General features: G+C 30.6%; 2 protein-coding genes across 5 annotated transcripts; one reads left to right on the top strand and one right to left on the bottom strand.

Annotated features, from left to right (window-relative positions):
- Positions 1–245: 245 nt before the first annotated feature.
- On the bottom strand, positions 246–4,626 carry LOC110628612. Its single transcript, XM_021775383.2, has 4 exons — positions 4,441–4,626; positions 2,779–3,455; positions 1,348–1,382; positions 246–1,268 (listed from the first exon to the last, which is right to left on the bottom strand). The coding sequence occupies exons 2-4, from the start codon at positions 3,095–3,097 to the stop codon at positions 390–392; spliced, it is 1,233 nt and encodes a 410-aa protein (XP_021631075.1). The 5' UTR covers positions 3,098–3,455; positions 4,441–4,626; the 3' UTR covers positions 246–389.
- A 5,405-nt stretch (positions 4,627–10,031) lies between these two features.
- On the top strand, positions 10,032–16,488 carry LOC110625389 (RNA-binding KH domain-containing protein RCF3). 4 transcript variants are annotated; one of them, XR_002489578.2, is made up of 9 exons: positions 10,032–10,815; positions 11,295–11,696; positions 11,798–12,052; positions 12,142–12,405; positions 12,633–12,679; positions 13,054–13,122; positions 14,011–14,134; positions 14,225–14,262; positions 16,081–16,488. XR_002489578.2 is itself a non-coding variant. In XM_021771022.2 (7 exons), exons 1-6 carry the CDS (start codon positions 10,225–10,227, stop codon positions 13,100–13,102), a joined length of 1,608 nt encoding a protein of 535 aa, XP_021626714.1. In that variant the 5' UTR covers positions 10,032–10,224; the 3' UTR covers positions 13,103–13,122; positions 13,284–13,831. The 4 variants fall into 4 exon arrangements, 2 of the variants coding, with proteins under 2 accessions (XP_021626714.1, XP_021626713.1); XR_002489579.2 differs by having other exon boundaries at positions 14,222–14,262; XM_021771022.2 differs by lacking the exons at positions 14,011–14,134; positions 14,225–14,262; positions 16,081–16,488 and adding an exon at positions 13,284–13,831.
- The last annotated feature ends 5,122 nt before the right edge of the window (positions 16,489–21,610 follow it).

The raw sequence follows: 21,610 nt of genomic DNA, 5'->3' as shown, positions 1-21,610 counted from the left end.
CAATTTTAAAACTTTTGCCTTCTTTTTTTTTTTTTAAGGCAAACATGATTTTGATATGGATTCAAACCAGTTTCAGTCCGGATTGATTTCGGTCAAATCAGTTTTGACCATAGCCCTTTTTGACCATAGCCCTGTTTCCAGGAAATATTACTCCGCTGAGGTGGCTAACCATTTGGTAGCAACACGCATAGTACAATATAATTATTTAAAAAGGGCAAAAATAAAAGGTCGGCCTTCAGCAAATATGAACGAAAAAAATTCCACACGATGCAATTGCCAGGCATCAACTATACATAATGACCTAGATGTCCATTCTCATTGCCAATTGCCAGGTATCTACCCAGCTAACGTGAGACCGAAACAATTAGCAAACTACAAGAGGACTAATACTAGTGTAATCTCTTCATACTTGGATTTGTTGTCATTTTCGAGCACCCAACCGTTCCAAAATCAACAGCATTTCCATTCAGCAGCTGTGAAGAATATGAACCATTCTTCCTTAGCTTTCCTGGAAATTCCTTGCTAGAGTTCCCCTTCAAAGAAAGATTCTTTCTCATTCGGTTCCTATTTAGCAGCAATGTGGTATTCCGATGGGGTGAATGTAATGTTCCTCCAACAAAATCTCCCATCGTTACACAGCCCCATGGTCCAGATGGTCCATACTCGGAAGATGTTTTAGAATTTGGGAACCGGTCCCTCAACCCGGGAAATACTTGCAGAACCGCAGAATTTTCATCCTCCAATCCGACACAGAGAGGGCAAGGAGGGTCATTCTTATGTGCTTTGGGTGTTGTCTGCTCCAAACATTCTGCATGAAAAACATGACAACATGAAAGAACCCCGGCAACAGGCATGTCTCCACTTCTCACAATCCGCCGTGAACTCCAAGGAGATCTTTGTGAAAGAAATCTTTCACACAATCCACATTTAAAAACATTAGATGAAATACATAATCGACCTACAATTTCAGATTCAAGTGGTTCAGAAATATCTGAAGAATCTGCACTACTGCTAGCACTGCTCCAATGATGGGCATCTCTTTGCACAGTAGCAGCATCAAACTCTGACAGCCTAGAAGCTTGGGTTTCAGAAGCTTCTTTTGGAGCTTGAACGGGAAAGAACAAAGGGTGGATGGGTTTTGATAAAAAGGAATGGCGACCTGAAAAGTTGCAACGAGAGGATAGGCATGACTTGAATGTGGGCTCGTCCTCACTGCTGTCTGAAAAGGTTGGAGTGGATCTCCCACTCTCTGGGTGTCCAGAAGGTCCCTGTAGAGATTTAATCCTATTCAGGAAGCTGAATCCTAGAAAGATACTAGACATGCCAATAGCATACAGAAAACTTTACCGCTATAGTCGGTGAGGAATGCAGCAACACTTGACCTAGTCGGTACAGAAGGCCAGAGAAAATTTATTAAAATTCAGTAGGGGGAAATCAAAATTAGCAACAAATATAAAAGATGATAGTTGTGAGACTTTCTATTCTGCAGCAGAAGGTCAGTTGATGTTTGAGCAATTCTGGATTATCCCTACTTACATACAATTATACAATTAAGACTCATTAATTATAGTTGCCCAAATTCACCCTTAGTACAAAATTCAAGAGACACTATTCTAAGACCCTGGTGGGTAAACAGACAGGTTTCACCACAGAAAATAATGTGTTTCGGCGTCTATCAGAAATTCAGGATATAGGCACAGGGGATCCACACAGCCCAACTATGCATGCAAATTCATTTGGAATGGGCTTGGTCAAATCCCCAAGCTAGAACCTAAAGGCAGCCCACTTTACCTGTAGTTCACATTATACCATATGATCCCCAATTAGTTGTTGTCACCTTTGTGTTATACAAGAGATGCGTCCTGTGAATGTAATCATTAGTAAGCCTTAACCTATAAAGAAAACACCATCCTAAATTCTAATGTACGAGGCTCTGACTCACTGGGGTCAAATGTTCACAGCTTATCCCTCACTTTCCAGATGCTTTATATATGCACTTGTACTTAAAACCTCCAGGTCATAATCGAGCACCCTATTTATGCACCCAGTTTCCACCTTAACACGAATACTATCCCATACAAGAGATGTGTTCTATAAATGTAATCATTAGTAAGCTTTAACCTATAAAGAAAATGCCATCCTAATGCACGAGGCTATCACTCACTGGGGTCAAATGTTCACAGCTTATCCCTTCAGAGGCTTTGCAAATGTACTTGCACTTACAGCTTATCTCTCACTTCACTGACGTGTTCATTTTAACCTTGGTTTGAGAAATAATTTCTTTCTCACGCAGAACTGGTAGATATTTTTCTTTATTCACTCACTTTTCATAAAAAGGCCCCCTTTCACCTCATACATTATCAATGTGGGACTTTAATCCCAATTCATTTCTCAAGACTCTGCCCCTCAAGTGCAACAACATAATTGCCACTTTGACAATTAGTTAACATTAACCCACTATAGGCACAATTATAAAGCTTTGTGCGTGGCTGAAACCACAACCCAAATTGGGCTTTGACGCCATTCTAAATTTGAAAAGTGTGTAGAGCATATTAAACATTCAATCATTTTGATAAAGACTTACATAAGTGATTGAGTTGCTTTCACATCAAAATGACTGGCCATGTCAATATTGCAACTCAACCATTTATATATTAGCCTTTCACATTTAAGATTTTCAGTGTGGGACTTTAATCCCAATTCATTCACAACAAAAACAATAATCAACAAGTTAAAGTAAAATGTCAGGAATGAAGGATATGGAATAACATTTTTTACCTCTCATTTTTGCAGTTTCATAATCATCAGTGTTAATTTCCTGTATGACTGGAGGCGTCCACTGAGGACCGGGAGAAAGTTCCAGGGAACTAGTCAAACGCAGGCCTGCACCACCAGATGCAAAACAGTGATTGTTATAAAGATGGTTGTCCCTCATCCATCTACTTTCTTTACTGTTTGAGGATGTTGAGGACCTATGAAGTAGGGTAATATCACGTGAATCATACAGAAGCTCATCAGATGGGAAACTAAAATCCCATCTTGATGGGGGTGGTGAGAAGCTTGTATTAGTTTGCCAGTAGGGCTCATGCTGACCCATGGACCAGTTCCCACTGGTTGTATTTGACCCATGTGGCCTTGCAGCCACACAACACAGAGAACCCGTTTTAGCTATTTTTTATAAACCTCACCAAATACAATTCTGTTCGCTTTAAACCTTTGTAGAGCTACAATAGATGACAGCAAATCTCAAAAAATCATATATATTATTATATGCATTATATTGGCTTATAAAAACCAACTAATGCAACATATGAAAGTCTTCTGCAATTAAGTCAAATCTTCAAAACAAAAGGTCACTGCAGAGAAACCTCCAATTTTTTAATAAATATATAGGAAGAATCCCCTTATGCAAGCCGGATAAGCATCACTCCCACTTCATCAAATGTCAATCAACCCTGAACAAATAATAAAGCCAGCACGTGAATTGGATATCTTCCCAAAATATACTTGATTATAAAACACAAAGGCATCGTCAGGGAGCGGAAAAAAAGAAAGAATTAAACAAAAAAACATAATCAAATGCTAAACTCGACAACAATGGAACGTCCAAAAAAATTATAAGTGAGGGTTATATACATATATATATTATATATATATATATAGTATGGCGAGCTATGTGTCACCTAGTGGAGAATCTCAAGTTCTTCCACTAACAGTTGGAAGATATGGGGATGAAGAAGAAGGTCTTCTTCTCCGACATTTTCCTCCATACTACTTCTTACATGGTTTTTCCATGGTTATCTTGCATGTGATGTCAGAGAACTCTTATAGAGAGAGAGAGAGAACAGGGGGAGGAGCATGTTTTCTTTTATCTATTCTAATGCTCAACCATTAAATTTAAAAAAAAAAAAAATTATTGAAATTACAAGTACACAACAAACATAAATCATAGCAATAGACTTTAATGCTTGAATTTCGGTGAACAACTCTTAAGTGACACAATAGACCAATCTCAAATGAGGGTGTATTTGTAATCCAGAGAGAGCAAGAAAAGGAACACCCAGGGGGAAAGACTAAACTACACCTATACTGTAAAAGCAATTATGAAACGGGCAATGGTGGCAGTTGTCCACATTGACCCAATAGTATATCCACAGTTACGCACGCTGCATTATGCCATCAAATTTAACAGAAAACTATAAAAAAAAATCCAACGTTTTGATCCATTCATTACAATAAATAAATCAAACGTTAGAAACACCAGAAAACCAGTAAAATCAAGAGACAAAATCGGAATAGTTCTCTTTTTCTCCATCTATCTCTCCAATCTAAATTCCATAGTTAAATTTTCAGTTTAGCAATTGTGCATTGCACAAAACTCCCAAACGAAGACAAATTTGAAACACGTTATTAAGAACAAAAAACAACAGAAAAACTTACAAGCTTATCACTACACTGAGACATTGAAGCAGAGAATGAGATTAGCTGAAGACCATAGAAGGATGAACAACGAGGAAGTGAGAGATTGCGAGAACTGAGTGAAAGACACAGCAATCAATAAATTGAAACTTGAAACCCTAATTTAAGGATTTTTCTTTTTAATCAATTGAATGCCCTTTTGGCGCTATGCCCTCCGTCTTCACTCCGTTTATATATACCCCTCTCCTAAGGGCTACGTGTCCCACAATTACAATAAAATAATGATCTTTATTATTAATAACAGAAAAAAAAAATAAAACTTTCTACAGTTTAGTAAATATATTCTTTAATTTTAATAATTTTAACTTAATTCTGAAAATTAAACATAATTATATTAAAAAAAATTATTATATATTAATCATGAAATTTATTATAACTTAATCATTAAGATTTTCACATTATGATGAGCTTTTTCACTTTACCTGATGGGTTTTTGCCTGTTTTTGAGAAAAAAAATATTTTAGACATTATTAAAAATAATATAAAATCAATTATTTGAAATGTTATTAATAAAAAAATTAAATTTATTTTGAAATTAAATTTAATTGATATATTTAAAGTACTATCTTCTTAATAGTTATTAAATAAAAAATATTTATCTTTGTATGTTTATATAATTTCTGCTTTTATTTGAGATGATAATAAAATTAAATAATATTTTAATTATTTTAAAATTCCATATGAATATAATTCAGCACCCATTCCAATAAGCCTCATTCACAAAATTAAATGAGTAATTAGCATCTTAAGAAAAAAGAAGACAATAAAAATGAGTAATTGGCATGTATATAAGAAGTTAAATTGTTAAATAAAATCATTTATATGAAAATAAAAAAAATCGACTTAATTGAGTTTTTTTCAAAATAAAAATTAAAAATTAAAATAATAAAATCTAAAATATCTCATATCTATTCGAATGCATTTACTACGAAATTAAATTTATGAGTGCAATTTAATAGATGACCGTTGGATTTCTCCATCCCTTACGAGGCCGGGCCTATAGTAGCAGCCCACAATCAGTAGGCTCTTAAGCTCCCAAATAAGTCAGGCCCAACCTGTCCATCCTCCGGATCGGACTCCTATTTAAGTCACTCACTTAGACCTGCCCAGCCCATTTATCAACCTTAAAGCCAGCCCTTTCCTACTGGTCCTTTTCCCTCAAACCCGTTCACAAGAAGAAAAGACTGCGGGTCCAGTCATTTCGCAGCCCTGTCCACGCACGCGCCGAAGAGAATTAAATGCTTGTCTGACACAGGGAGGGCATGGGGTCACCCCTACGTACGGACCTACACCAGGGGTAGGTGGTCCTATAGCGGAGAGGCCATCTCGCGTGAATGAGAGGAAAGAGGATAAAAGGGAGGAGATACTCTCCTCTAGGGCTAAATTTTTTCTAAATTCACAAAATTCTTATAAAACCCTGTTTTTTGGATTTTAGATTATCAAAAATCAAAAATTAAAATAATAAAACCTAAAATATTTTATATTTATTCGAATGCATTTATTACGAAATTAAATTTATGAATGCAATTTAATAGAGTTGATATTACGTACGAGATTTATCATAATTAATTACTACAATATAATTGTTATGCGGGTAAAATTTTTCCAATTGCAGATTATGTCACGCTAGTGGGTGATAGAAGTTGGGACTTCTCAAAAAAATTTCCATTTCATTTCATATTTCTAACATTGGATTTAGCCTCATTATCTCTTACAACTTTCAAATCAACTTATGATTCAATTATAGGCAATAATTGGAATGCTCCTATGTCTAATGTTGTAATTAATTAGGTAATGACCATGTCCACAATCATTTTGTGACACATGGTCTGTTGAAAGGTTTAAAAAATAATAAAAATTAATTTAAATTTATATTATATATTAATTATAAAAACATCAAATAACCTAATAATTATATCTTTCATGATTTTTAAATACTTAGTTATATACAAGTGTGGTGTATTGTGTTTTTCTCACTTTTATTTCTCTTTTTTTTTTAGTGACACATAATCGCCATATATTACCGTGTTATCTATCGTTATTATACGTACGGGCGTACATATTTATCCACTATTGTGATTATTTAATTCTCTTTCAGCGCTCGTATACTGATAAAGTCGCGGTATAATGTGATTTGCTCTTCTACTTTCCATCACGTCAGATAAATTGTGTTCCTCACTAATGAGTCCGAACCCTCGATTAGTCTACTTCAACTGCGGGTTGAATGGTATGCTGATGGATTAACTTATGTAGTGGACTTTAGTGAATAATGGGGTCTGATGACTCTTCTTTCGATGGTCATCACATGTGATGATTGAACCACAAACAAAAAAAGAAATTTTTTTGCCAAAACTTGTTCCACAATGATTAACATAAACACAATTAATTACAATCACAAATTATTTTTTAACTTTTCCAAAAATTATTTATATTATTTAAAATTTAATTTTATTATATGCCGCGCATTAAATAAAGTTTAAATAATCTATTAACCACACTATTAGTGTTAGATCATTTAATCGTAATCTAATTAATAATTTAATTTAATTTAAAAATAACATATAAATATATTTTGATTAATTATTCTGTTATTTTGAGAATTTATTTGTTTGATGATCTTTACAACTATTAGATTCTATATGAGTTGCTATTATAACAAAAGATTTACTCACATTAAGATGACAACATTGATAATGCTGGTGGTGCCAATTAATCTCGTGATAGAGATTAGATATTCAATGCTATATAAAAGAGAAATGGATACGGGTGAATATTCGGTCGATTCAATTTGAAATTAAATAAATTGAAATTTGAAATTTTATTATATGTGAAAACTGAATCGAATTGATTTTGAATAGAAATTGATTTGAATCGAATTGATATGATTCAGTTTGGTTTAGTTGGTAGGGCTTTTTAATAGATTTTTTTATTTTTTACACTTTATTTTTAGTATTTTAAAATTTAATTAAAATATTTTAATTTTAATTATAGTTTAATATATTTATATTATAAAAAATAATATATTATTATCACTAATAAGTTATGTTTGATTTTATATATTTTTTATGACTAAAATCGAAGTGAACTAAAATAAGTAAAATTTTTGAAAATAAAAACCAAACTGAATTAAAAAAAAAATCGAACTGAATTTTAAAATAGAAAATACAAGAATTAAAAATAAATATATATAAAAAATACAATAAATAAAAGGAAACATTTTTTTCAAAATAACTAAAAGTAAATAAATTTAAATATGGAAGAAAAAGTAAGGAAATAAATTTATTGAAAAAAGAAATAAATTAATTATATAAAAACAATTTTTTAAATAAAAAAATTTTAATTAATTAAAAATTTAATTCGATTTATTTTTTTGGTATGGTTCGATTCTTATATAAAAAAATTAATTGTTTTGATTTGATTCGATTTATTTATTATTAAAAAATAATAAAATTAAATTGAACCGATTAGTAATAATAATATATTATTTTTTTATAATTGAAAAAGATTATATTATAATTAAAGTTTGATTAAAAAATATATTATAATTAAAGTAGAAATATTTTAATTAAATATTAAAATATTAAAATATTAAAAATAAAATATAAAAATTAAAAAAAATTAATAAAATTTCTACCAACTAATCTAACTCAATCCAAATCAGATTAATTTGATTCAAATTAATTTCTATTAAAAAATAAATCAGTTTAATTTTTATAAATACTACCACTCTGTAGCGCTTACCACCCTTTTCAACTTTCCTAAGCTTCTTTCAAAACTGTTCCTAACCATGCTTTGCCCAGCTATCACTATGAAATTTTCATTCTTTCCTTAGTCTTTTTATCTATCTTCCCTGATTCTCAATTCCAAAATTACCAAACTCTTACTTGTATTTATGTTTTTTTTCAAATTAGTAGTCAACTTCCTTATTTTAGCAAAGAAGTAAACTTTCCTATAAAGGATTAGTTCTCACACTTTTGATTCTATTGAATATGTAAAATTTTACCTTAATTTAAAATCATAAAAAAGCATATCTAAAAAATAATATAAGCGTAAAAAAAACGTTAACGATTTGATAAATAAATTCAAAAATAGACGAAATACATCTTTATGTGATTAATATTTTTTTGAGATGTCTAAATTCGTCACCAATCCTGTCATTTTTTATTTCGAATAAATATAAAAAAATCTATAGTTTCAAATCTAATTTGGACATTTATTAAAGAATTCGTACATAACCTTGCTAATTTTGTTTCTAATACTAGCACTATAGTCCTATACTAAGACGCATATCTATACTCATCAGTAGGCAAAAGCCCTTAACTTCAAAACAATCAATCAGGCTTGATGCTATCCACACTTCTTTTCAAATTTATTATGTATTTTTTTTTCATTATGCAAGTTAGTTGCATTAAATATATTACATTTAAATTTTCAGTTTATATTTATATTTAAATTATCATTAAAAGCTAAAATAAAATAATTATTTATTATAATTTTAAAATGTGAGTTATACTTTATTTATTTTTTACAGATAATTCAAATAAAAAATTAATATTTTTTACCCAATAGTGTAACTCAAGGGTTAATTATGCATTTTTCTTCTAATTTAATATATTCATACTAGGGGTGAGCAGTATTCGGTTCAAACTAAAAAAATCGATCGAATCGAATCGATTTAAAAATTTAGTTCGGTTTTTTATACATTTCGATTCGGTTCGGTTTTTAATTTCAGAAATTTTGGTTATTTCAGTTCGGTTCGGTTTTGATCAGAAAAATCGAAAAAACCGAACCGAACCGATTAATGATAATAATATATTTTTTCAATAATATAGTGAAATTAAATCATATTAAAATTAAAATATTTTAATTAAATTTTAAAATATTAAAAATAAAGTATAAAAAATAAAAAAATTATTAAAAATCAAAACCAATCAAATCAAATCGAATCAGACCGATTCGATTTAATTCAGTTTCTGACTAAAATCGGTTCGATTCGATTTTCAAAAATACTAAAATTTCAATTTTTAATTTATTTGATTTGATTCGATTTTGAACCGAATCGACCGAATGGTCACCCTTAATTCATGCAATTGCAATGTCTAAATTATACTTTTTGAAGGCGGTATAATTTTTTTCATAATTTTTGTTTATTTTTTTAATTATTATTATTATTTTTTATATATTATAAGAATATATAAATTAACTATTATAATATTATTTTATTTTATTTTATTTTATTTAAATTTTTTTTTATAATATTTTATAATATTTAATAAAATTTAATATTTTTAAAATATATATAATTATAAAGTTAATAAAAAATTATTTTTTAATATGTATGAAAAATAAAATGAATAAAAAAAATTATAAGGGAGAGGTGAATTACATTAATTTCTCTTATATTTTATATTTAAAAAATAAAGAAAACAAGAAAAAAATGAAAAGAGAAAATGGAAGGGGCATGTATACAGGTGTAACGTGCAGTAACAGAGAGAAAAGGTAAGAACCCTAGAATCCAAAGCCAAGCTGTCCAGTTTGATATGATTACGTACTTACTCGCATCACTTTCCTTTCTCTCTCTATAAATTACACGCGCCGCTCGCGCCTGAACAAAACAAACAAAAAGTCAAATTATCAGACACACACACCACAAGAACTCGCCTCTGTGTTTCATCTTCTTCTTCTTTTACGTGTTCCTCTCTCTATCTCTCTCTATCCAATCCGTTTCCAGATCTGTATCTCTCTATGGCCGGCCAAAGGAATGACTACGGCAAGAGATCCAATTCCCATTCTGACTACGGCGGAGGCAAGCGGAGGAATCCCGGCGACGATCCTGACCAGCCGCGTACGATTGGAAGCGACGACACCGTCTACCGCTACTTATGCCCACTGAGGAAGATTGGGAGTATAATTGGGCGAGGCGGAGAGATAGCTAAGCAATTGAGGTCGGAGAGTAAATCTAGCATTAGAATTAGCGACTCTATGCCAGGGTTTGAGGAGCGCATTGTTACCATTTACAGCTCTTCTGAGGAGACTAATCTGTTTGGAGATACTGGCGAGTTTGTTTCCCCTGCTCAGGATGCTCTTTTCATGGTTCATGATAGGATTGTTGCTGAGGACCTGCCGCCTAATAATAATAACGATGGGGATGATGAATTTGGGGATCCTCAACAGGTTACTGTTAGAATGCTTGTGCCTTCTGATCAGATTGGTTGTGTTATTGGGAAAGGTGGACAAGTGATTCAGAATATAAGGAGCGAAACCCGCGCTCAGATTCGTATTCTGAAGGATGAGCATCTGCCTCCTTTGGCTTTGAGTAGTGATGAGCTTCTCCAGGTGAGAGATATTTCGTGGTTTGAGTTTCTTTTTGGTAGTATTTCAACTCTTAAGAAGTTTGGTTCTAAACATTAAGCAAAACTAGAATGTTGAAACAGTCCTTCTGAAGCTGATATCGATGATGTGAATGTGTTTGTGCTATGTTTCAGTTATACATTTATAACTCGAATATTTTTCATGCATTCTGTATTTTGCCTAAAAGTGCATGTAACTCTATAGTGTTTTATGGTGAAGTTTTTGTTTTGTCCTGTTTGCTGGATTAGCCCACTTTCTGTCCCATCCCATTACTGATAAAGAAAACTCATGTTCAATTACTGGAGATTATTAGTCTGTAGGCTGGTTAAGAAGGAATGAATTGCTTTTTCTGCAATGGATGCCAATGTATTTTATGAGTGCAACGAACTTCTGCATTATTGGCATGTTCATCGATATAAGATCTTTTAATTCATTTCCTAGACTTTTCAATTTTATGGTTTCAGATTATTGGAGAGCCTGCCATTGTTAGAAAGGCTCTTTATCAAGTTTCTTCACGCCTTCATGAGAATCCATCTCGATCCCAGCACCTTCTTTTGTCTTCTTCAACCAACATGTATCAATCCGGTGGCATGGTGATGACCGCAAATGCTGGTGCCCCTCTAATGGGTCTTTATGGAAATTATAAAGGTGGATGGTCATCATCTTTTTACTCTGACCAGAGAGATGAAGCTTCTGCTAAAGAGTTCTCTCTTCGTATGGTGTGCCCCATTGGAAATATTGGAGGTGTCATTGGAAAAGGTGGTGGTATCATTAAGCAAATTCGTCAGGAATCCAGGGCTTCCATCAAAGTTGATAGTTCAGGTGCTGAAGGTGACGACTGTATTATATTTATATCAGCAAAGGAGGTAAGCATGCTGTTCTTCTTTATCAATTATTCTCCTAATGTATTACACAACCAAGATATCTAGATGTAGTGCCACATTGTTGCTGATACAACTCTTCACAGTTTTTTGAAGACCAATCTCCAACACTCAATGCAGCACTGCGATTGCAACCACGATGCAGTGAAAAAAGTGAAAGGGAATCAGGTGATTCTGTAATTACCACTCGTCTACTTGTGCCAAGGTCACAAATTGGTTGCCTTATGGGTAAAGGAGGGGCTATTATTTCTGAAATGAGGAGTATAACAAGGGCAAGCATTCGGATTCTCTCAGAGGACAATCTTCCCAAGGTTGCTTCTGAGGATGATGAGATGGTGCAGGTAAGTTATTTTAAATATTGTATTATTTATTTCTTTGAGACCTGCCCCTTACAATATAATGGAGATTATGTCTTTTAATTCTGAGTCAGATCACCGGCAGCCTAGATGTTTCTAGCAATGCTCTTTTACATGTTATTTTGAGGTTGAAAGCCAATTTATTTGGAAGGGATGGAGCACTAAGTGCAATTCCACCAACTCTTCCATATATTCCCGTTTCAATGGATGTATTAGATGGGCAAAAATATGGGAGCCGAGATAATCAATCACGTGGACGTGGATACTCTTCAGCTGGTGCATACAGTTCTCGTGATGTGCCCCCAATTGAAAATTATGGGAATAGTGGTAGTTCACTGGTAAGCTTATCTTCTACATTGTTTCCATGTCCTTTTGCTGGCTCTCTCTCTCTCTCTCTCTCTTTTTCTCGGTATTTTTGTTTGTGAACATACTTATGGATGTTCATAATCAGTGCAATACAGCACAGAAACAGATCATTTGCTGCATTTGATGTATTCCTTGATCAATAGTCATGGCCACAATGCTATTATTTCTTACGATGTTTTATCTGATTGTTGCCATTCAGAGCGGTGGTGAGAGTGGGTATGGCGGCTTATCTTCTGGTCGTTCAGGGTAAGATTGTTTTGCCTTATAAGATACTGAAACTAGTCTATCTTCTCTTCCATGCGTAAGAATTTGTAGCTTAATGCAAGGATTGGTAAATGGACACAACTCAACTGTGCAACTCAAAAGTGGCACATAATTACTGGTAGAAACTCAAATATGACAAAATTACTAAATAATTGATTTTGAATCAAATTCAATTTAGATATTAGCCAATTATCAACATCGACATGGTAATCAACTTGAAAAGTGGGGCAAATTATTTATTTTTAAACTTCCTTTTTACTCTTTAGTTCTCTGAAGTTTTATATATTTGTAAAACCGTTTTTCATTGTCCACATTGATAGTATCATCCAAGCCTTATTTTTAGCATCTCTTACCAGGTTATCTGGTCAAAACTCAATTAACCAAAGAAAGCATCATGGATATTAGTCCCATTGTATGACGAACAGGTAAATAATTTTGTTTTCCTCTTATTTCGTTCTTTCCTTTTTCAATAAGTGTGTCATTTTATATTAATTAAGAGGAGAGAAAACCACATTGATGTATCTAACCCACCCATCCTAGAAATTCTAATGTACCGTTTGCCTTCTCTCTACAATCTAAACAGCAGTGACCTACAAATCCTGAAGTCAGCCCTCTGCCCTTTTGATGAAGCCTTCAGCCTAGGTCAGAAAAGTTCAACTGAACAGGGTTTGAGAAAATTGTGCCTCCCCTTGGCCCACCCTCAATGCTTTGTTTTGGGTGACCTACATGAACTGATGATGCAATTCACCAATCAATATTGTGGATCTTGACACCAATACTTATCAAGCTCTTGTTGTGTGCTCTAAATGGTCATATGCCATCAGCACACTTATATGTAACAGCAATAATATGTATTTCTTTATATAAGTTTTGTGATTGGCAGCCGTGACTTTTCTCTTTTGTTTATGAGGGAAAGAGCTTGTAGTATAACTGAATTCTGATAGCATCTGCCTTTGTTTGTTTTCAATCCTTATGTTGGTTGAGATAGTCAGAGTATGGCAACGGAGATTTCAAAATCGTAGGCTGTATTAATTTGAGTTGTCTGCACCATCTTTTGTGTTGTGCATGAATTCTTCTATTTCATCTTGCAAAGTTATGTGGTTGAAAAGGAATCGACTGATTGTTTTCATGTCCTTTATGACCCATGGCTTCTTGTCCCCTTTTTGTGGTTGAAAAGGAACCAACTGATTGTTTCCATCTTTTATTTAGAATTACATTTCTTTGTAAATATCAAATGTAATGAACGACATGAATTTGCTCTGATGCTGCAAATGACTTTAAAGGCATATATCTTGGCCATGGCATGTGTTCAGGTTTGTTTCTTAAGCTTTGGGGGGAATGATGAGGAAAGCTACAGTTTGCTTTGGAGGTAATTTTGCATAATGCTCTTTGAGTTGATTCACAGACTGTTGACATGGTGAGGATATGACTCAAGGGGTAGGTTTCTCTATGTATGTTGCATCTTCCTATTTCTTGCCTTAGGCTTGAGTGGATGTATTTAAGTTCTTTGTGCAATTGATGCAGCAGGTTTGATTTATCAGGTTTCCCTTGGCATCAAGAGAAAGGTATGTTTTTTCTGCAACTAGTAATTACTGAGCTTGGTTTTCCCGTTGAATGTATCCCAAGTCCTAAAAACACTCATATGATAATTTAAATTTAGATGAAGCAATAATAATGTAGTCAATGCTAAATTTTGACTATTCTCTAGCACAATTTTCATGTGGAAAGTAAAGTGAAAAGTTTCTAATTTTCCCTTGTTGTTTGAAACTTATACAACATTAATGCAGGGCAGTCCTATCTCTTTATACATTTGTCTAGTGATTCATCTAATGTACAGGAAAGAGTAAAAAAGGAAGTACTAGAGGAATAATATAGCTGCTTCTCCATAGGATCTTCTTTGCATGATAATACATCTAAGTGCTCATTAACTTATATATAGGGGCGAATATGTAGTACGGTTGAACACACAAGTCTGTGAATCACATTTTTTATATTTATATTTTTGCTCATTACCCCAATAAATATGGCTGAGGAACTTGTGCGCACAAGTGCAATGAGGAGACAAAACTTTGACTTGTTTGCTTTTAATGGATTGGCAAAAGCTAAAGGCTTTTGATTGTGCCAGTCTTGCATTTGCATCCTGCTCATGTCATTATATCTCTGAGTTCATCTGATAATTTTATAGGTCCTCCATGATACTCTACACCTTTATTTGTTTATTCATTTATTTTCACTGAACATGAATGCAAATGTAACTTTTTGGAGGCAAATTTTAGGGTAACTTACCTATTTTAGTGGAGTTTTTTTTCAATTCATGCATAATAAAGAAATTATTTATCAATTCACACAGAATCCAAAAATATTTTCGGATTCTGTGTGTTAAAGGAGCGTGTTCGGCAGTTTGTTCGACACCCATGGTGTCGAAAAATGGGTATGGTGTTGAACTGCCATTAAGCATTGGTGTCGGACAAGCTGCTCTATGCTGCTCCCGTGGCATGCACCCTTGGCATGTTCGGCACTTAGAGTGCCGAACATACCTGTCCAGCACTTAGAGTGCCGAACATACCTGTCCAGCACTTAAAGTGCTGGACAAGCCATCTTCATCAGGGTGCAGAGATGAGGCAGGTCCACTGACTCGCATGTCACACAGCTACTTCCACTCAGCTGAGCCACCATCTGCTCTGGCTCCAATTGCCAGAAACGTCTCTAGGCTTGAGATTTGTTCTTTCAGCTCACATTCACTGCCCAATTCTTTTTGATACCCGAGAACACCCATGTATGGTGGCAGTACTGGCACGCTGCAGTTTTGTAAGCCAGCAGGAGTCATCTCAGAAGCGAAAAGACACCGCTTCTTTGATGGTGGTGGTATCGTCAGAGATGCACTTGTAGCTTGGGGTGGTGGTGGGGATGCTGACTGCCCAAAATTGAGCTTAGCCTTCTCGCCACGGATGCGCTTGGCTGCCTTGTCGTCCGCTCGGGCGGCTTCTTCAGCTGTATTATAAGTCCCAGGCCTTGTACATGGTGCCGAACATGCCAAGAGTGCATGCCACGAAGCATTTCAGAATGCTCCGTGGCATGGAGCAGCAGTTTGACACCCATAGTGTCGAACAAGCGTGTTCGGCAGTCATGCTCCCGAACACGTTCCTTTGACACACAGAATCCGAAAATATTTTCGGATTTTGCGTGATTTCATAGATACTCTCTTTATTATGCATGAATGGAAAAAAAGCTCATTTTAGTGTAGGATTTTTTTAAAAAAAAATCGTCAAAGAGAAATAAGCTTGTTTTTGCTTATTTAATTAAGACTGGAGAGTACTTTTCTATTACCCATTCATTAGATTACAATGTTTCTTTTCTTACCTATGCTTTCTGCTTGTGTTTAGGAGGGAAACGTTGTGAAGACGTTTGCATTAGTTGATGAAGATGTTCATGATGAGAAGGTTAAGCAAACCAGGTGGGTCTATTCCATTCCCATAATAACTAATCCTCTTCAAAACTCTGAAAACTAATTGAAATTAGTGCCACTTTACTAATGCAGCATCATTTTGCATTAGAAAAAATAATAAAGAGAAAAAGTAGCACACCTTATTTTAATTGTTACGACTAATTATTAGTATCCATTTGTTTGATATTCCTCCATTGACTTAACTATTTATTCAGATTTTTTTCATATATTTATTTTATGTATAAATAAATTATACTATCTCGGCCAACTGAAAATGCCAAATGGCTTTGCCTCATGAATACTCAATGCTCATGTAAGAGAAAATAATGCAATGTATTGGAGATAACTTCGGGATTATAGGGTTTTGATGGAACCAAATCAAAGAGAAAATTGGGTTGTTAACAATTTTTGCGTTTGCTTCCTTATAGACTAAAGAAATATAGTTATTCTTTATTTAAAGGAAAGTGGGTTCCATGCATGTGAGAGCAAGGAGAATTCGAAGTAATAACACGTCGGTGTATGGCGAGTAATCTTTTCAGAGGGTGTTTGTCTTATTTTATAAACTGATTTGTCATATCTTATCAATTGAACTTATAAGATCTGAAAATAAGCTGATCTGTTGTTTATAATAGTTATCGGACTTGTAAATTTAGCTTATAAGCTTAAAAAAATAATAAATTAGGGGATTAACTTTTTGTTTTGGTGCTCGTAAACATTGAACTTTCTAATTCCTATAGCTATTGAGGTTATGGATTTTTAATTTATGAGGTAGTATGGGATTCCTGGTAAGAGAAAATTATTACTGGCTTGATGGAGGATGCTGTCAATAAATTTTTACTGCTTATGTAGTGTGTGCTTGTAGAGGGGCAAGCATGCGAGAAGGAAGTTTATGTTAAATTTCATATTAATTTGAGATGAATAAGAGGAACTTGCTTTTATTTAAGGATTTTAGACACTCATTTTTCGAGTCGGTGGTTTACTTATCCAAAACTAATTTGGTATTAAAATTTTTTTATCGATATTGGATTACTTATTCAAAATTAATTTGATATTAAAGCTTTTTTACTTGGTATTGAATTTTTCGTAAATATTTTTTGTTCACGAGGTGTGCGTTGAATTAGATATTTTTTCCTTTTTAGATAGGCTATATGTTTTTCTGGGTAAATTAAGTCTATCTAAATTTAACAGTTTGACTTCAATACAAATGATATAATATTTTTTACATTATATGAGGATATTTCATTTAATTTTAAATTTTTATAATTACTCGTAAACATTATAGTTAAATATATATCACATTAAAATTTTAAATGCCAGTACATTTAAATACAAGTACTAAGTTTATTACACTATTAAAATTAAAGTTATTTAATTTTTTTAAAAAATATAATTAATACGGCGATAAATGCATGAAGAGGATAACAAAAGTATTTCTCTCCAATTTTCTGATAATGATTTGGTGATTCCTTCGAGGTGTAGGTGGTAAAAAATGGCCGTGGAATTTTTTCTTTTTAAATTACATTTTAATTTAAATTTTAATATAATTAATAGATTAGCCTTTTTATTTTTAAAATTAAATATTTAAATATTTAAATTTTTATTCTCTTTAAATAGAGATTCATTCATTTTAAAATCTGTTAAAAAAAATATTTTTAATTCAAAAAACATCATTTACATTAACTCTTCCTCCACATTTTCATTCCCAACACCTAAAGTTCCCTGATTCAAACTCTCTGCAAAGTTCTTATCCAGAATCATCCGAGATGGTTCTTCTCGACATGCTCTACAGGCAGTTCAATCTGATCAGCTATATGTGCAATCTCTACCCTAGAGAAAGGCTCGATCAACCGATAAAGGTTTTGCTCCAATAAAGTGTCATGCAGGGAAGAGAGGCGTCTGTGAACAATTGGGTCTTCCTCTAATTGGGCCTTGTAATCTCGGAGCGAAATCTCAAAGAGCTCCAGAGAACGTTTTGCATGAGCATCAGCAACAGCTTTCATTGCATCCAGCTTTGGGCCTACATATTGAAGCCCAATGGATGGTATTACTCCAGCAACATCTTCACCTTGGTTCACCATTATTTTGCATAATAACAAATAGTTAAGGCTAAATACTGCTCGGGATCTTCGAGAGCATTAAAAGCTTCAAATGCTTCAAAGAAGTAGCTGTAGGCAATTTTGTAATCCTTCTCTTCTGCATGAAGAATTTAAGGTATTGGGAACTAAGATGTGGGGAGAGAGTTAATGTGGAGGGAAGTAAGGGAAGGGAGAGGGAGAGGGAGAGGGAGAGGGTGAGGGTTCCGTACATGGTATTTTTGAAATTAAAAATATTTCTCTCTTTTTATAACGGTTTTTAGGATAGAAAGACTTTCGAGTTGAATAAAATAAAATACATAAATTTAAGTATTTAGTTTTAAAAATAGAGAAATTGATTTATCAATTATGCTAAAATTTAGAGATTAAAATGTAATTTACTCTTTTTATAAGGAAAAATTATTACCTAATTTTTATAATATAGATAAATTCATTAATTAGTCTCTCAATTTTAAAAAATAAATTAAAATATTGTTGATATTTTAAAAAGTTGGCTCATTAATTTTTTCATTAATTTTTCTATTAAATATTTTACTATTTAGTCTTATGGTTTTAAAAAATTTATTAATTGGTTCTTTAAATTTTCTTTTAAATTTTATTAATTAGTCATTCGTATCAAATGGTTTTGAAGAATTTATTAGTTAGTTCTTTAATTTTTTTAAAGTTTTATTAATTAGTCATTCGTGTCAAGGACATTTTAGATTTTTTTGTAATATTTAATGGTTAAAACTAAGTAAATTTTTTAAAATGGTAAAATGTTTTAATGCATTTTTCTTAAAATAAATGTACTAATTCGTTAATTATGTTAAAATTTAAAAACTAAAGTGTAATTCCTTTTTTTAAAGAAAAATTACTACTTAATTTTTATAGTTATGAAAAAATTTATTAATTAGTTTTTTAATTTTAAAAAAATAAATTAAAACATTCTTAATATTTTAAAAAGCTACTGATTTTTTAAAATTTTTTTTAAGTATTTTACTATTTAATTTTTATAATTTTAAAAAACGTATTAGTTAATTTTTCAATTTTTTAAAAGTTTTATTAATTAGAACTTCGTTATTAGAAATATTTTAAATATTTTTTTATAATATTTAATAGTTAAAATTAATAAAGAAATTTATTAATATACTTTTTAAAATATCAAAATATTTTAATATATTTTTTAAAATAGAGATATTTTAATATATTTTTTAAAATTAAAAGATAATTAGTAAATTTTTTTATATTATAGAGATTAAGTAATAATTTTCTTAAAAATAAATAAAAACTTTGTTTTATAATATTTGTAAGGGTTATAAAAATCAAATTTGCTTTTTAAATTATATATTAAAAATAAAAGAAATACTAAATTTTGTTATTTAAGTTAAAATTATCTCTAAATTATTATTAAAAAATTAAATAAAGTCTTCATTGATCAAAATATAAACTTGAGTGATGTTTAATTAATTTATTTGACTTTATTAAAATATATTCTAATTTTAATAATAGTTCATAAATATTTTTTACCGAAAAAATGAATTCGATAGTTTTAATCATTGCTATATAGAGATAAATTTAATTTTTTTTCATCATTTATAAATTAATGTCATAAAGAAATTTATCCTATCGGTTAATTTGTAGACTTATTAAATATTTAACTGAATTAACTAAATAATTAGTTTTTTTTTTTTTGAAAAAAAAAGAGAAAATCGATGTAAAAAGCATATTTATTTTTAAAATTTTTAAATTTGTGAAATCAAATGTTACGCTTATTAACATATTCAAGCATTAGGTGTCAGCAATCCATTATTTTCATTTAAAATCGAATCGAATAAATTAAAAATCAAAATTATAATATTTATAAAAATCAAATCGAATTGATTTTGATAAAATTAAATTAAATCGAATCAGTCTGATTCGATTTGATTCGATTTAATTTGATCGATTTGAATTTTTAATAAATTTTTTATTTTTTACACTTCATTTTTATTATTTTAAAATCTAATGAAAATTTTTTAATATTAATATGATCTAATCTCTCTATATTATTTAAAATAATATATTATTATCACTAATCGATTCGGTTCGTTTTTAAAATTTTTTTTATCAAAATCGAACCGAATTAAAATAAATAAAATTTTTAAAATTAAAAATCAAATTGAACTGAAATGAATAAAAAACCAAACTAAACTTTTAAATTAATTCGATTTGATTGATTTTTTCGATTTGAATCAAATACTATTCACCCTTACTGTTTATCACTGCATCTACAATATTAATTTCTAAATCCTCTTTGTTAATCTTTTTATATTATTAAAAAGGAAGAAAATATATTTTAATTGTGTATTTTCATTTTTTGTTATAAAGTAATTTTCGATATTTTTTTATAAAATTAAATAAAATTATTATAGTTAATTTATATATTACTATATTTTAAAAAAATGGATAATAATTTTAAAACGACTATAAAATTAATGATGAATAAAAATTATGAATTTTTTTTAAATAAGAATATAAGTAAAATAATAATTTTATTATTTAAATTAATTTTAGAGTTTGATAAAAAATATAAAAGAAGTACTTAAATTAACAGATACAAATAGATTAATTTTAAAAGTAATATTTTTAAAATAATATGTTCAAATATTAGATAATTGTAAAATAATAAATTTATATTTTTAAGTGGAAGTTAAAATAAAATTTAATTAGTAAAATTAAAAATATTAATGAAATAAAAAATTTAAAAATAAATTTATTATTATTTAATTGATTTTTTATTTAAATCTAATTATAAAATATAATAAAATTTATCGATTGTAATTCTTAAAATCTATAAATTAGATTAGATCATATTAATTCTATTATTATTATTTATCTATATATATCATTTTTTTTAATTTTTGCATTTAAATATTTTTATTAAAAATAGTTCGAATAAAAAAAAATATATTGTTATAAAATAAAAAAGAACGTTTCGTTTTAGGTATTATATTTTTATTCGTTATTATTATTTTTATTTTTCTAAATTTTATTTCTTTTTTATTATTATTTTAAAAAAATTTATAAATAAGTATTGTTATTTGTTATTTGATATGTTAATATTATTGTAATGCTTCCTATTCTAAAAGTGAATAATATTTAAAGAATATCTATAATGTTAAAAGAAATAAATTTTTAATATTATTACTTTTAAATTTTATTATAATAATAATTTATTAAATTTATAAAAAATTTTAATTAAATTTATAATATATCATCTATGTCTATTGAAAGTGAATAATGATTTTTCAATTGAATTTACATTTTAAAGGATATGATGATTTTATTATTTAAATTAATTTAATTTTTTAAAATATTTTGCATATTTAAATTAAATGTGCCTCCGGGCAGGAAGTT

This window comes from Manihot esculenta, chromosome 1 (assembly GCF_001659605.2).
Source record: "Manihot esculenta cultivar AM560-2 chromosome 1, M.esculenta_v8, whole genome shotgun sequence".
Lineage (NCBI taxonomy): Eukaryota > Viridiplantae > Streptophyta > Magnoliopsida > Malpighiales > Euphorbiaceae > Manihot > Manihot esculenta.
This window is presented reverse-complemented; position numbering and strand designations above follow the sequence as displayed.

What these genes read in the sequence shown, in the direction of transcription:
- LOC110628612 (XM_021775383.2), bottom strand. Translation starts at nt 3,097, where the DNA reads ATGGGTCAGCATGAGCCCTACTGGCAAACTAATACAAGCTTCTCACCA. An exon ending in TGAAACTGCAAAAATGAGAG is followed by an intron (nt 1,383 to 2,778) that starts GTAAAAAATGTT and finishes TGTACCGACTAG; the next exon opens with GTCAAGTGTTGCTGCATTCC. An exon ending in ATTCCTCACCGACTATAGCG is followed by an intron (nt 1,269 to 1,347) that starts GTAAAGTTTTCT and finishes AAATCTCTACAG; the next exon opens with GGACCTTCTGGACACCCAGA.
- LOC110625389 (XM_021771022.2), top strand. Translation starts at nt 10,225, where the DNA reads ATGGCCGGCCAAAGGAATGACTACGGCAAGAGATCCAATTCCCATTCT. An exon ending in GGAATAGTGGTAGTTCACTG is followed by an intron (nt 12,406 to 12,632) that starts GTAAGCTTATCT and finishes GTTGCCATTCAG; the next exon opens with AGCGGTGGTGAGAGTGGGTA. An exon ending in TTATCTTCTGGTCGTTCAGG is followed by an intron (nt 12,680 to 13,053) that starts GTAAGATTGTTT and finishes ATCTCTTACCAG; the next exon opens with GTTATCTGGTCAAAACTCAA.